This window comes from Pundamilia nyererei, unplaced genomic scaffold (assembly GCF_000239375.1).
Source record: "Pundamilia nyererei isolate P.nyererei 1_Seehausen unplaced genomic scaffold, PunNye1.0 scaffold00135, whole genome shotgun sequence".
NCBI classification, from domain to species: Eukaryota; Metazoa; Chordata; class Actinopteri; order Cichliformes; family Cichlidae; genus Pundamilia; species Pundamilia nyererei.
The window spans coordinates 1,231,995-1,246,398 of record NW_005187536.1 but is presented as its reverse complement, the minus strand read 5'-3'; the positions used below and the strand labels follow the sequence as shown (position 1 = coordinate 1,246,398).

The window sequence follows — 14,404 nt, the reverse complement described above, 5'->3', positions numbered from 1 at the left end:
AACAGGAAGGGGCATGTACTTCTGAGCAGTGAGTTTATTGCACAAAAGGGCAAAACTCTGCAGAAACAGCTGCCCACTGCTCCTAATTCAACATCAGGCCTTTACAACCACCTGTAAAGATGAGTGATGTTGAAACAGAGCGCAGGCCGAGCACAGCCAAGGACTCACTGCCTGAGTCACAGCTCACAGTATTACACATAACATGTAACATAAGTAAGAGGTTATGTGGAACGCATAACTAGATGGTTGAGGTGCTGCACTGCAATAATTAAACTAGAATTGCTCACCCCCATTAAATACTCATGACTGGTTTATGTTGTTATATACGCTCTTGAACCATGAAATAGAACTGGGAGCGTGATAATGTGACTGGAATGCCGCGCGTGGCATGACAAGAGCAAAACTGTCCTTGAGAACAATCACCTTTGTGGTGATCAAACTTGGAGCACCTCAAATACCAAGCAGATAATATTCTGAGCTAAAGTCCCACATGTAAGTAACGGATCCATGAGCATGGTGATGAATGGTGAAAAGTGCATTATGAGAACGACGACTGACCTTTGACACTCATCCAGGGCCAGGACGTGTGGGTGGTCCTCCTCTGAAAGCGTCACCACAGCTTGCCTACTGATGGCGCCGGCTTGACTCTGGTCCACAGTTTGTCTGGTGATGGTGGATGTAGTGGAGCTGGTCCAGTACAGAGTGTCCCAACCTTTGTGGTAAGCCAGACCTTCCACTGAACCCACATCTGAAACAAGAGAAACATCAGACCACGGAGCAACAAAGTGACCTGAATGAGAGTCGGCGTTACGAGTCTGCCTTTTTATTCTAGCGAATAACTGAGTCACATGGGAAAAATAATCGTAGTAGAGCAAGAGCGCCCATCTAAAACATCACATAGAGTAAAACGAAAGAAATAATCACTTTGGAGCTGGCATTCATTACGTTTATTGTTCATTTATTTATCTGTAAATGCAGATTCCAGCTATATGCCGCTGTCATCTCGGGCTCCAAACCTCAGAGTTGTCTGTTGTGTATAAATGTGTGAAAGTACTGACTTTGCTTGTAACAGATGGCAGGCTCCAATTGTGTTAGAATTGGGATCGTGTTTCTTTTCTGATTGACAGGGAAATAACTTCATGCCTCACTACACTGGACAGACAGCTATTTGTTGATGCTAAAGTCACTCAGGAACCGAATGTGTTTTCATGGCAAACCAATTTCCAAAACACAGAATATGAAAAGACCTTTGCAGTCTCTCTTGTTATTGCATGAATATGACTGACAGAGATGGAACCTCCAGAGAGACGTGATTTTCAGCAGAGAATCTGGTCATATTCATGTTTGATTACTCACTGCAGTTTTCTTTTTCTACCCTTCGATTTATCGACTGAATATGACTTTCAGCGTTTCTCAATATCACTATTGTGGAGAAGTAAGGTCACAATAACTGCATTGTTGATCTAAGTTATGAAAGTGATGAGAAAGATTTTAAAAACAAACAACAGCAAAAGCACCAGAAGAAAATATCCACCCATGTGTCCATGAGCCCACTTCTCGTCAGTATATCCTGGATCCTCAACACAGACCATATTAAGGTGTGCAACATCCAAGGCACTAATGCTAGAGTGGTCAGTTTCCCTGGTAAGTCCCATACACATACCAAACACCAGCTATTGTTCTAAAGATCCAACCGTCAGGACTCAGGCTTCAGATCAGGCAAAGGTGCCCCGGAGACTGTCCAACACATAGCAGCAGGAAGTAAGGCTAGCTGGGGCCGTGTACACATAGAGGCTGGGATAGTGCACACCAGCGGTCCCCAACCCCCCGGGCCACGGCCTGGTACCGGTCCATGACTCGTCTGGTCCCGGGCTGTGAGAGTCGAGGCTCGGGTGTGAAATTTATGGTTTTCAGGGTTTTTATCGTTAACTCGGTTTCCTGTGATGTAGTTGTTCGTCTTATTTTGAAAGAAATATTTCTGCGTTACCATAGCGACCTGAGAGGAGGATGTTAGTCTCAATGTTGTTGGTGCATTTCTGGAGGACGCTGCTAATAAAGTTACACAACTACTCAGTGAATTCACGTTTATTATAATGTCTACAAAATCCCACAGTTTTTCTCTCGGTCCTATCATTTTATTTTGTATTTATCCGCCACACCTTAAAGGCCGGTCCGTGAAACTATTGTCTGACATTAAACCGGTCCGTGGCACATAAAGGGGGGGGGGGAGCGCTGCTGTACAGAAACATCTGTGCCACATATGGACTATGTGTCTCAGATGTTCCCAAGTCCCGATAGGAGACGCCACCAAGGTGGTCGAGAACAACAGTCCAAAGTCCCGGGACGGCTTCAAGTTTCAGACAGATAAGCAGCTCATTGTCAGCCAACCAGGCATAGTGGCAGCTGACAAGGAGCAGAAGACTGTAGTTAATACAGACGTGCAAATCCCAGCAACATCAGAGAGAAAATAAAGGAGTACCAGGGGCTGAAGGAACAGCTGGAGCAGATGTGCAAAGTCCAACGTGGGACCAATGGTGACAGGAGCATTAGGAGCGACCGAGTTGGGAGTTCGTCTTGTAATCGGAAGGTTGCCAGTTCGAGCCCCGGCTCGGACAGTCTCGGTCGTTGTGTCCTTGGGCAGGACACTTCACCTGCCGCCTACTGGTGTTGGCCAGAGGGGCCGATGGCGCGATATGGCAGCCTCGCCTCTGTCAGTCGGCCCCAGGGCAGCTGTGGCTACGACTGTAGCTGCCTCCACCAGTGTGTGAGAGTGAATAAATAGTGGTATATAAATGCAATCCATTATTATTATTCTAACCCAAACAGTGGAAGTGCAGGTACGAGACCTCTGATGGGCTCCATCAAGAACAGCTAAGATACAAACATTAATTAAGTGAACATTAAAGTAATTCAGTTGTCAAACGATTGTCTCGTGATTTTTCCCGTCACGCTTTTGTCTGTCAGAGCCAATTCTAACTGTCTGAATGGCAAACATGTGGCCAGTATGAGTTAATCTGGCTGCACCCCAGTATATAAAAACCCATAAACCAAACTCCAGAATACTTAAGACTCTACCTGAGTCAGCCGACCACTAATTAATAGCTTGCAATAAAAGCCGTCTGGCAGCTTGGAGTTTCTCTCAAATTGTTGGCCAGGCGAGGGACTAATTAATGGGGGACACAGAGTTTAATTAGGGAAATATAGATGATTAACATCTTCACCTTTCCTCAATGACAGGATTCGGGCAGAAACTTTTAGAATAAAAGAGAAGATACTGCAGAAGTAGATCCACCGCTGCCTAAACGTGGTCCATGAAAAGAAGTATGGAGCAGGTGGATGTGCTGCTTTTAATCAACACACAAACAAACTCATTAGGAACCAGCAGGGCCACAGGATGGTATTTCTCTGTGCACTGTGGCTGCATCAAAAGAGCTTGTTTCCAGTGGTATTGTCGTGCATTATTATTATTATCACCACTTTCATTATGCATTTCACAAGTTTGAAGGTGTGAAGGACACTTACAAATCCTGACAGATGGTTCTTGGTAACGCTTGTTCATTTCTAGAAGATAAATAAATAAGCAGAAAGCTCCCTCAGCAGGAGCGCTAAAGATGGGTCGGGGGTGGGTGAGAGTGGCTCAGTAACACTGTGCCAGCCTCTCCGTGCGAGGGGGCGGTGGGAAGGTGCTGAGCTCTGCTCCCTGTGGAAACGTCACTGAATGCCACAGGACGCGAGCTGTGCAGAACGGAGACTTTCTGCTGCTCATCTGACTCCAGTCAGACTGCAGATCGGTCCATGTTCAGTCAGTGTGCAGAAAGCTTGGAACATAGTTCATTTAAACCAGGCTGATTCGGTCTTTTCAAAGGAGTAAAAGAGTAAAAAAACCGATTGAAGAAGAAATGCCCCTCTTGACGTACATCAGTGCTACACTGATTTCTTAACAACCCTGCTTCCCAACTACAGGAGAAAGATGCACTATTTCCTCCAAGCAGACGGATCATCGGAGCAGCGTCGGCCACGGTGCCACTTTACAGTCAAACTACATTTTCATGGCTTGCAACCCAGCAGACAGCCAAAACAGGTACAGGTGAGGACGGATAAATTAGAGAGTGTACAAACATGCAGCTCTGTGCATAAAGTGCAAGCTTCCAGATGTCAGGCACATGAAACTGCCGACTGAAAACACACCAAGCAAAGACGCGGTGTGACAAATACGGCTAGCCCACACTGCAGAAAACCACACTCTTCAACGTCTGTGGTGGACCTGCAGCTTCCCACAGAGGACTTGTTAGATGACATAAAATAACAGAAACGCTGTCAATATGGAATCCACTTACTTTCTGCGATGATGGATCTTCCCGTCCAGTCGTCGTTAATCATCTGGATATTTCCAAAATGGACATCGCTAAAAAAGATGCGGTTGGCTCCAGCTGTCTCCTGACTGTAGTCAAAGGCCAGCGTTATGACATTCTTGAAAAAAGCGGGATTTTCAAAAGGCTGCACGGGTGAGTTGAGGTCATTTTCATCAGAAAGGTGGATGCTTTTCAGGATAGTCCTTTCAGAGTAGAGTAGATAACCTTCATAGCGCTCGCAGGCAAAGCCATCCTCTGCCAAGCGCCCGTGTGCACAGGAGCAGGTCCGGCGACCGCTGCCCAGGTGGAAGCACAGCTGCTGGCAGCCTCCGTTACTTCTGGCACAGGGGTTGGTGCCTTCAAAGCACAACATGTGTTTGATTAGTCACTGGCAGCCGTTTCTGCTGTGAGCCATCACGTTTAAATTGGCCCGCCTATACAAGTCAGATGAAAATCCAATCTACGGTCTGGGAGCCACAAATTTGCAACTCGATTGCATAAAAATCTGCGAGCATAATACGAGACAGGAAGTGAAACTGTGCGGCTATAATGTTTGAAAACGCACCTTTTTCTCTGCCTCTGGTGAAGACGGTCACATCTTTCAAATTAACCCCTAGACCGCTCCTCATGGTCACAGCCTCACTGGGATCCGTCTTCAAGCCTCGTCGGATTGAACCGTTCGAGTGGGCCCTGAAAGTCAGGAGAGTCGGAGAAGAACAATCATAAGGTTCTCTGTGTGAGCGTGGCGGGGTGAAGGATGGGGAAGTTACACAGACATGCTGCAGGACATCCTTTCAGCTGAAAACACTAAAACAAAACTCAGCACTGTTGTCAATACACATCAGAATCTACATCTAAATTCAGTTTTATTTCACTGTCATCATCACAGACTAGAGGGGACCGTGCTGCCGAACTTTGGAATAATCTTCCACTTAATATCCGCATGTCAGAATCCAATGAATCGTTTAAATCACTCTTTAAAACTCACCTGTTGAATGTAGCCTTTGAAGCTAATTAGTTTGGACTTCCACCTGGTCTGCATTTGTGTTACATAACTGTAGTTGTTACTGTAACCATTACTGTATCTTCTATCTTTGTCTATTGTTGGAATTCGCCTGCAGCACTCGTGTGAAGCACTTTGATGTCTTTTTAAATGTGCTATAGAAATACATTTTGATTGATTGTGTTTTTAATTTCAGACCTTTGTCAAACATTAAAACAAACACTAATACTTGTCTGGAGTATTAAAAAAACAGGATTGCGCCTGCTGTGTAATATTTCTCCTTGGAAGCCTTGAAAGGAGGGGAAGGGCGCTGCCAGGTTACTATAAAGGCTTTGCAGGCAAATGCAAGAGTTTGCATTTGAGAAAATAACAAATTACCTGTCAGACCAGTAGATGTAAGGCCCAAACACGGCCACGGAGAACAGGTCTACGTTGGCCATTGACAGTACAATCTCCCGGCTCTCACCGGTCTCAAGGTTGATCCTCTCGATCTTATCCGTGCGTGCGTCGCACCAATATAATGTATTTTCCTGGAAGGTAATTTTAAAATGCATAACACAAACTGCAGCGCTTTGTATGGTTAAATGTTAGGCACAAGACTGTAAGGTGAGCAAGGAGACAGGTACTCTACATGATGTATTATCTGTGTGCGACTGTACCTCATAGTCTATGGAAATTCCATTGGGCCACGTGATGCCCGAGCTGACCAGGGTAACCTGGTCTGATCCATCCAGGCGGGAACGGCCGATGCAGGGGTTCTGACCCCACTCGGTCCAGAACAGATATCTGCCCAGATACACCTCATTTATTATTTGAACTGTAGATTTTGAAAACATTTTTATCTTTGTTTAGGTAACATCTGCTTTTAGTATGGTGCATATTAATGCTTAGAGCACATTTGGATACAGTGTAACATGTTCTTATGTATTCATATAATTATCCTCCTGCTCGACAAAGCAAGCTGCCCTAAATGTCACTTTACGCTCCACCACTCTCTTAAAAGAGGTAAATTGTGGACAAGTATCTCTGAAATAGGTTGTATAATTAAAATAATGAGCGATCAGTATTATGAGGATGAACGTGAGCCACACTGGATGCTGGCAGCAGGCAGGACGGGTACAGCCTGCCATCTGCATGGCTCAGCAGAAGTCAGCACACTTGGCAACGTCGTGTCAGTAAGTGCTGCTTACTGGAGACTCTGACTGCTTTACTGTGCTGCTGTAAGTGAACATCCTTGGACATCTGAAGCTTTAGACGGATCCAAACAAGCCTGTCTGGCACACAGCAGCCACACCAGAGTCTAAGTCAGCCATTTTTTTCGCTCTGTGAATTTGATATTAACGGGTTCTGTGAGCTATGGTGGTATCACATAATAGGCTGACTGGATAAAGTGGCCACTGAGCGAATATGCGATGAGCCAGAATTGGCTTAATAAGACCTGCTTTGGTTTCTAGTTTTAGCAGCAAATGTATTTAATATATCTGCTGTTTACAGTAAGTGGTTTCTAAAAGTATAGAGACGGCACTGATTGTAGGCTAAACAAACACACGCACAGAGTCATTTCCTACCCCTTCTGTGGATGTACAGCGATGGCTCTGGGCTGATCGAGTCCTTCTGATATGACCACTGAGCGATATGCACCATTCAGGCGAGAGATTTCAATTAGATTGAAACCGTGGTCTGTCCAGTACAGGTTGCCTGTTTGGAAAGAAGCAATATTCATACATGTAATTAAAGTAGAATTCATCCTCCAGGACACAGAAGTTAAAGACACAGTTCATTAAATCTAATTCTTTGCCTGCACTTTGTCACCAAAGCCTAATGGCTTTTGGCAATTCAGATCGCAACAATGACATCGACTCGGTGCTATAACTAGAGGCGTGGCACCTAAAGTGTGAATTTTCAACAATCGATACAAACTTGACAGCCTGTGGAAATGACTCCAGGGCTCCAGCAGTGACGGTACTAACCAGCGATCCAGTCAACAGCAATGCCTTCCACACGGCTGATGCCGGTGGTAATGACGTCCTCCCTCCAGGTCTGGTCGCGTTTGGCTCGGGATATTCTGTTCAGTCCCATGTCTGTCCAGTACACAGTATCATTCCCTGCAAAATGCACCCTACGGTTAATAATAGGAGACGTGATGAAAGCGGCTGCCACAACAGTATCCGTGCCCTCAAACTAAGCAGCTCATGAAAGCACATTTTACTGTATCATGGCCCATTTCACCAGATTTTGTGTGGCACAATAAAGCATGATAGCAGAAGCGCTAACAACTCAGGCACAGGTCCTTGTTGACATGCAGCTGCTGGATGGAAAAGGCAAATGTTGGGAAAATTTTACAGGGCAGAATACGGCTCCATGCAAAACACGGTGTTGGTAAAACTGTAACGGGCCCGTTATCATTTTACGGCGCTGTTAAATAAGCTAATAAAATAGCGTGGTTTGCCTTTTTTATACTCTTGTCTTCAAGTGGATCTTTCTGCATGATTGTCAGTTAGGCTGCACAGGTTGTTAAGAGGGTAGCTGGCGTTATATGTTTAATTGCACGTTCGTATTCCCACCGCCTTTACACTCTGTTAACACAGAGATGATATATGACATAACACAGCTGCAGGGATTTCATCTGTTCTGCTCCAGCAACCTCCATTCTCTATAATGACATGTAAATGTTATGTGTGAGCTATCAACTGCTGTTCTTGGATGGGCTTAGTAATACATTTGTGTGTTCACCTGTCCAAAATAATAAAGGTGAGGACCATCATCAATCTTGTTCTGTCCTTTAGTAATATCTCATTTTATATTCAGGTTATTTCCTCTTTTCCAAAAGCCGTGGTCACACTTCAAGATTTCCAACGACCCCTGAGGTCTCTCGGATTCAGAACGAGGTTTTAGGTTTTCAAGATAGTCGAGGGATGAGTCACTGACTTGTAACTACTGTATAATGAGGGACCTGACTTGGCTTTTTCCCTGCACTCAGACTTTTTCTTAAGTCTGCGAAGGTTTGCAGTCGTCCAGGTCATAGCCGTCTGAGGCAGAGTTTCCCAAACATAGGTGTGCTGTGAGAAATGATCAGGTGTGCTGTGGGAGATTATCTGGTTCCACCTCATTAGTACTCTAAGCGATCAGCGTGAATAACGGGCAGAACAATTATTTTTCTACCACTAGAGGGCAGTACAACTACCTGCTCTAATTAAATGGGTTGCCAACTGCCAGTAAACAGAAGACGAAGAAGACAACACCGCCCATAATAGCTAATAGCCCCTATAGATAATAGGGGTGCAATGATAAAATTCACAAAATTCACGGTTCGATATTTTTTTCGATACAAAAAAATGTTCATGCTTTTTTAATTTGTCATTTATTAAAATTATAAATATATATTTTAACTCAAAAGTACAGTTTTTAAATTTAATGTTGCTGAAACACCAAAGTAATGAAAAAATAAATCTATCTGATGGAGAAGAGAGTTTATTACAGAGAAATGTGCTCTTTCAAAATAAAAGCTATACTATACGCTTCTTCTGGGCTATATTCTCAGCAGCATATTAAACATATCAGGTCCCCATAAGGAGAATCCTGTGCTAACGGCTGTCTAAATGACTCGGGTAAAGTTTGTAGCATGCTGCTTGTTGTTTTTGTCTTTGCACTAGGATGATGTCGGAGTAAATGTGCAGTCATATTCGTTGTGTTCCCACTAGTGCTGTCAGCGTTAATCTCGTTGAAATAACCTTAATGCCACAACACGGCAAATCTCCGTTAACGAGCTCACCCCGTGCGTGGGGCTGGACGGCCAACACGTTAACGGGCTAACTGCGCTAACACACTAGCTCCCACCCATGTAATTGAGCATTGCGTGGCACATCCAACATACTGTTTTACTTTAGTCCATGACGCGCTTACCTTCAGGGTCATACGTCACATGAAAACCAAAATAGTTCCAAACGTCAGATCTGAATGAGGGTGGGGGAGGTTCAATTTGCCATGTTGCAAGGAGCTTAGCTTCTGTCTTGCTAGCTTGTGCTGCGCTCAGTGGATCTGTGCTCGACAGTGCAGCCTAGGCGGAGTAGTCGAGCGCAGATCCACTGAGCGCTCAACACAGACAGCATCGTCAGAAGGAAAGTTGATAAAATAGATTAAAAATTTTGTATTGTTCCATACATATGTGTACCGAACCGAAAGCACTGTATCGAACGGTTCAATATCGATACGAGTATCGTTGCACCCCTACTAGATAAATATCTGAAAAGAAAAAGTAGTCAGTCCGACCTGGTCCTGGTGAAAACTCTGACCCAGGTGAAGGCCCAGCGTGAGTAGTGGTCAGAAGAAAGCAAAAAATCTATAGTGGGGACAAACCGAGCCATGTCTGCTATGTCTGGTGCGCTGGGGAAAATGATCAATATGCTTTTTGTCACATTTTTGTTTGGTGGTGTGCTGTGTGATTTTTCTAATGTGAAATATGTGCCGTGGATCCAAAAGGCTGTGAAACACTGTCTATGGAGTTCAAAAAGAAGGTTCTCTAAGTTAAACTTTAACGAGTCCAGTCACCGTCTTTTCAAGCTTCTTAGAAGTTTTTCTTAATAAGAAATAAATGGATTTATTGAACCCTTTAAGACTTTAAATCTAATGCCATCACTTACTTCAGTTTCTTCACCAGGTTTGATGTTTTGGGAATTCTGAATATTTGTAAACAATTCGTTTGCACCATTTTCACATGATTCATGATTTACATCATTTAATGATATCTTTGCTCTAGCAGTGAATGAGTTTATCTTTGCCAGCACGCAATAAGGATGCTGTCTGGGATGTGTCAGCTGGAATAATGATTTAGAAGCTAAAGATTGAGTTATTTTAACAGCCTCCAACATTAAAGTAGACATTTATAGAAGAAAGAAAACGGTTCTCACTGAAGGTACAAACAACAAACACGATTCACCACTCGAGGCAAAAACACAGCGTCAAATACAACCAGGCTGCTAAGGAGCTAACAGCTGGTGACGAGCGACCTAGATGTAAACAGATGACTCCACGAGCATGCAAGCTCCACATCCCAGGAAACGCTGCATGGCTGCATTTACATGATGGAAAACCAGAGCGTTAAGGAGCTGGTTAAAAAACTCGAGCAAAGGTACAACATCGCAGCCTGTGAGGATATTACCCAGGCTCCTGAAGACGTGCAAAGTTAATTAGTGAACGTGGTCCTCTGCTCGTTTACAAAGAACAGTCGAATTTTGTGATTTTGATAGTTTGGCTTTAATGGAGGTGGTGGTGGAATCAGACTAAGAGTGAAAAGACTGCCAAAAGTCAATAAGGGTTTCCCATTGCTCTATTTTCTCCCTCCCCGTCACCTCCCCTGTCATCTGTCCTCCTCCACGACACCCAGAAATCAATCTTACACATTTTGAAAAATGTCCCAATTCCGGTCTATCTGGGAGAGACGATGGAGAGAGAAGCTGAGGATGCACAGGTGTGGAAGTGTTTTTACGCGTGACGGATGAAATATATCAATCATGTCAGGAGCAGGACTAAAGAAATGAATCAAGTGTTCCTTTGTATTTATAAGTTGTTTCATTTTTTATGATAACACCTTCCCTCCACCATTTGTGATGTGAGTATGACATCTAAGATCATCAAACAGAGCAGCAGGCTGTAACAAACCAAGGCTCACATCACATTTAATTGACACGGCTTGGAACAAGGCTGAGAGAAAAGCACGTCTGCTGCTGCACAATGCCTTAACTCCACCCCTCATCTATCGCTTCCTTGTTTCCTTGCTTACATCTTTGGTGGGAGGGGCTAACATCAAGGAGATTCAAGGATTTAGAAAGTGAACAATGAGACAAGGAGTTGGATTCATCCTATCTGACCAACCTCACCTACAAACAAAATAACTAAGCTATCAAATGTTGGAATACTTCAATGAAAATGCAGGAAATGAGCAGAATTCCATGTGTGGTGTTCACTGCATCAAAAATGTTTCCATTCTATAAAACAATACTCACTCAGTAATTGTTTCTCTGCCAGTGACAGGAGAGCGAAATCACAGACTGCATGTGGAATTAGCCAAACAACATTTTCAGGATACAGTATGTGTACTTGTGGTTTGTTGTGCATGTCATCTCCTTTATACAGTTTCCCCACAGACCTGTTATCATGCTTCGACAGCACCCTACACGTATCGCAGAGAACGGACGTTTCCGGTCTCTGGTATGTTTCTAGCTTTTATCAGAATAATAAATCATGTGAGAGGAAACAAATATCAGCACAAGCTGCTGGTTTGTGCTTTGCAACGTGATGCTACCTTCATGTTGTGGTGCATCTTGGGAATTTCTTTGGATTAGGATTGTTTACATGGAAAATGGTGGATGTTATTCATGAGGCGCTCATTCATCTGGAAAAGTTAAGCTCGACCATTATTTAAAAGACACACAAAGCCCAGAGCAACAAAGATCTTTATCTTCTCTTTAATAACTCAAGAAAGAGGAAATAAAGCGAATATGAGAGTGTGGCAGCAGCTGTGTAGTATTTGTGTACAGGTGCTATGACTAATGCACGCCAGTGTTTCCAGCTTGACATTATAAAGCACTGGAGCAGCACGTCTTCAGGGGTTTTGTGTCCTTAAGCCTTTGGGGCTTTAAGACTTGACTCAGTTCAGGGATGGAGTAATGCATTCCTCTGACTGAGTACTTAAAGACAAACCTTTATATTTACATAAGTAATTATTATTTTTATTATTGATTCTGAATCTTTTCATCATTCTGCCGTTACAGATCTCACGCTCCCAGAATCCTTCACAGGTTGCGGCTGCTTCGAGTATCAAACATACTGCTGAGCAGGTCCCCCCCATGCTGACCCGTTGGGGCACACATTTGGGTTTGCGTGCCAGGCACCACAGGGTCTGCATGTATGTCAGGTAGTACAAGTCCAAGTATCCACATCAATGCCAGGACTCGAGCCTCCCCAGCACTGCCTTATAATGGCATGCATAATGCTATCCACTTCACTTATCAGGGGTATTTAATATTGCAACGCTGGTACTGATCTGATCAGAGCGGACAGCTGCAGCAGTTCCAGATAAGGACGACTTTAAAACAAGGAGCAATATAAAGTGTGTAGGTTTAATAAAATGTCAGATTCTTTAAGCTTTAAGCTCGAACGTCGCGCTTTAGCGGGTCTCCACTATCTTCTTATGTGATTGCACGTACCTGCGTGAAAGTCGACTCCCACAGCAAAAAGCGTTCCTGTGATGGGCATGAGGGCTTCGCTGTTGTCATTCGGGTCAAGAGCAATTCCCCGGATTCCCTCATGGATGGAATACATTAGAAATGAGTCAACACCTAAAGAGTCACAGAGGGATCTATTAGAGCGCAGATAAAAGCATTAAAGCTCAAGAACTCACGAATGCCCTTTGACGCACGTAGAGATTATTCATTTATCGAAAGGCTCAAAGAAACTGGGAATCGTACCCTCGCAAGACGTGCGATCGCTACGCAAGTTGTAGCCAACGGTGCAGGAGCAGCTGCGGGTGTTCTCTGAAGTCGGGAAGCACAGCTGCGAGCATCCTCCGTTGTTTACTTGGCACTGATTTCTTCCTGATTATTAAAACAAAACCAGCAAACGGACGACAGTGACGCACCATCAGCAGGCATGTCCATCTCTGTCAATCACGTGAGAGAGGCTGCTTACCTTTCTGGCTGTCCCTGTCGTACACCTTCATGTGAACCACCCCACTCGTCTTATTTCTCAAAACAACAAGGTTGCGCCCGTCTCTCTTGGTGACCGTTCCCAGCCGTCCTGATTCCTCATCTGCCCACCAGAGTTTTCCACCTGCAGCCAGCAAAGAAAATCTGAATTAACTCCATTTTTAGAGCAAGGCCAAAGAGCGCTTTCCTTTCTTTTTCACAACATGGTACAAATGAGTTCTTGGAAACACAAGCAGAGTGCAGGCGAAGGCCATCCTTCAAAGTGCAAATGCTGAGCTTCAGCCTGCACTCTAATCTCCTAAAGCTGGCACACTTATTCCTTAAGGCCTGTTAATAATTGAGGCCTTCTCTGAGCTGATTTCAGATTAAAAAGTGGGTTTCCTGTCTCGCTCGGCCCCGTCGCTGTTGATGAGTTTCAGCCTTGAACTGCAGGAAGGTTTTTAGCTCCACTGAAGCTTTTCCTTGAACTTGAAAGACAAACGTTTCCATTACCGACTGAAACGGGCATCGCATTCCTATAAACAGACAGAAATACAGCATGTGCTGTTTGACCAACGGGGCTGCTGACTGCTGCACACCAAGCCCAGCACCTCTGTCCTCAGCAGATATCAGTGACGCACAGTCCTCGCCAGGCGCTTTGCCATTTACTCGACAGGCGTGACAGGAACTTCTCATTTTACAATCCCACTGAGGTGACAAGTAAAAAGGAGTTAAGTGAGTCCTCTCCTTCCAGGATAAACATCAGAGGAGGTGAAGATGACCTCATTCTAGAAAGGATAAAACCACAAAAATGAACAGAGTATCTACAACATGCCCCATAATTAGGTCACACAAACGTGGCTATAACAGACTGTATGTTGTAAAAGCTTAGAGCAGCGGAGGCCGGAGGATCACCTTTGCATTTTCATACAAACCCCCAACAGAGGAATTACTGAGCTGAGCAGCAGCAGCAGCAGCAGCAGCAGCGCTCATTAAATGCCTCCTTCTTTAGAGCAATGTCAATTACCAGCAGATTTCTTTTTCCTGCTTTGTGCTAATGCAACCATTCAGAGCAGCGCTGCTCCTGGACACAACCTGGTGCAATTTAGCACCCTCTTGAATTCGATTAGCAACCTAACTTAAACGACAGATGCATTCTCATCCAAGACAATATGTTAAGTACCATCTAGAAAATGTGCCCTGTACATTTTCCAGCACCACTTCCTGGAAGGCACGGCGTTCTTTAGTTCTCTTGCACGTTTTGTGTCACTGCATTCAACCACACACCCACACACCCACGCACACACACACACACACACACACACACACACACACACACACACACACACACACACACACACACACAC

The 14,404-nt window shown here is 44.4% G+C and overlaps 1 protein-coding gene across 1 annotated transcript in view; it reads right to left on the bottom strand.

The window, feature by feature from the left end:
• Positions 1-14,404, bottom strand: part of lrp1bb (low density lipoprotein receptor-related protein 1Bb) — a 249,953-nt gene that overhangs the window by 67,082 nt on the left and 168,467 nt on the right. The window contains exons 33-42 of the mRNA XM_013913504.1: positions 13,042-13,182; positions 12,822-12,947; positions 12,561-12,692; positions 7,326-7,460; positions 6,924-7,053; positions 6,015-6,141; positions 5,734-5,885; positions 4,918-5,042; positions 4,338-4,709; positions 559-748 (exon numbers count right to left, since the gene is read on the bottom strand). Of these exons, the coding sequence (XP_013768958.1) occupies positions 559-748; positions 4,338-4,709; positions 4,918-5,042; positions 5,734-5,885; positions 6,015-6,141; positions 6,924-7,053; positions 7,326-7,460; positions 12,561-12,692; positions 12,822-12,947; positions 13,042-13,182 (1,630 nt within the window). The remainder of the gene's footprint in view (positions 1-558; positions 749-4,337; positions 4,710-4,917; positions 5,043-5,733; positions 5,886-6,014; positions 6,142-6,923; positions 7,054-7,325; positions 7,461-12,560; positions 12,693-12,821; positions 12,948-13,041; positions 13,183-14,404) is intronic.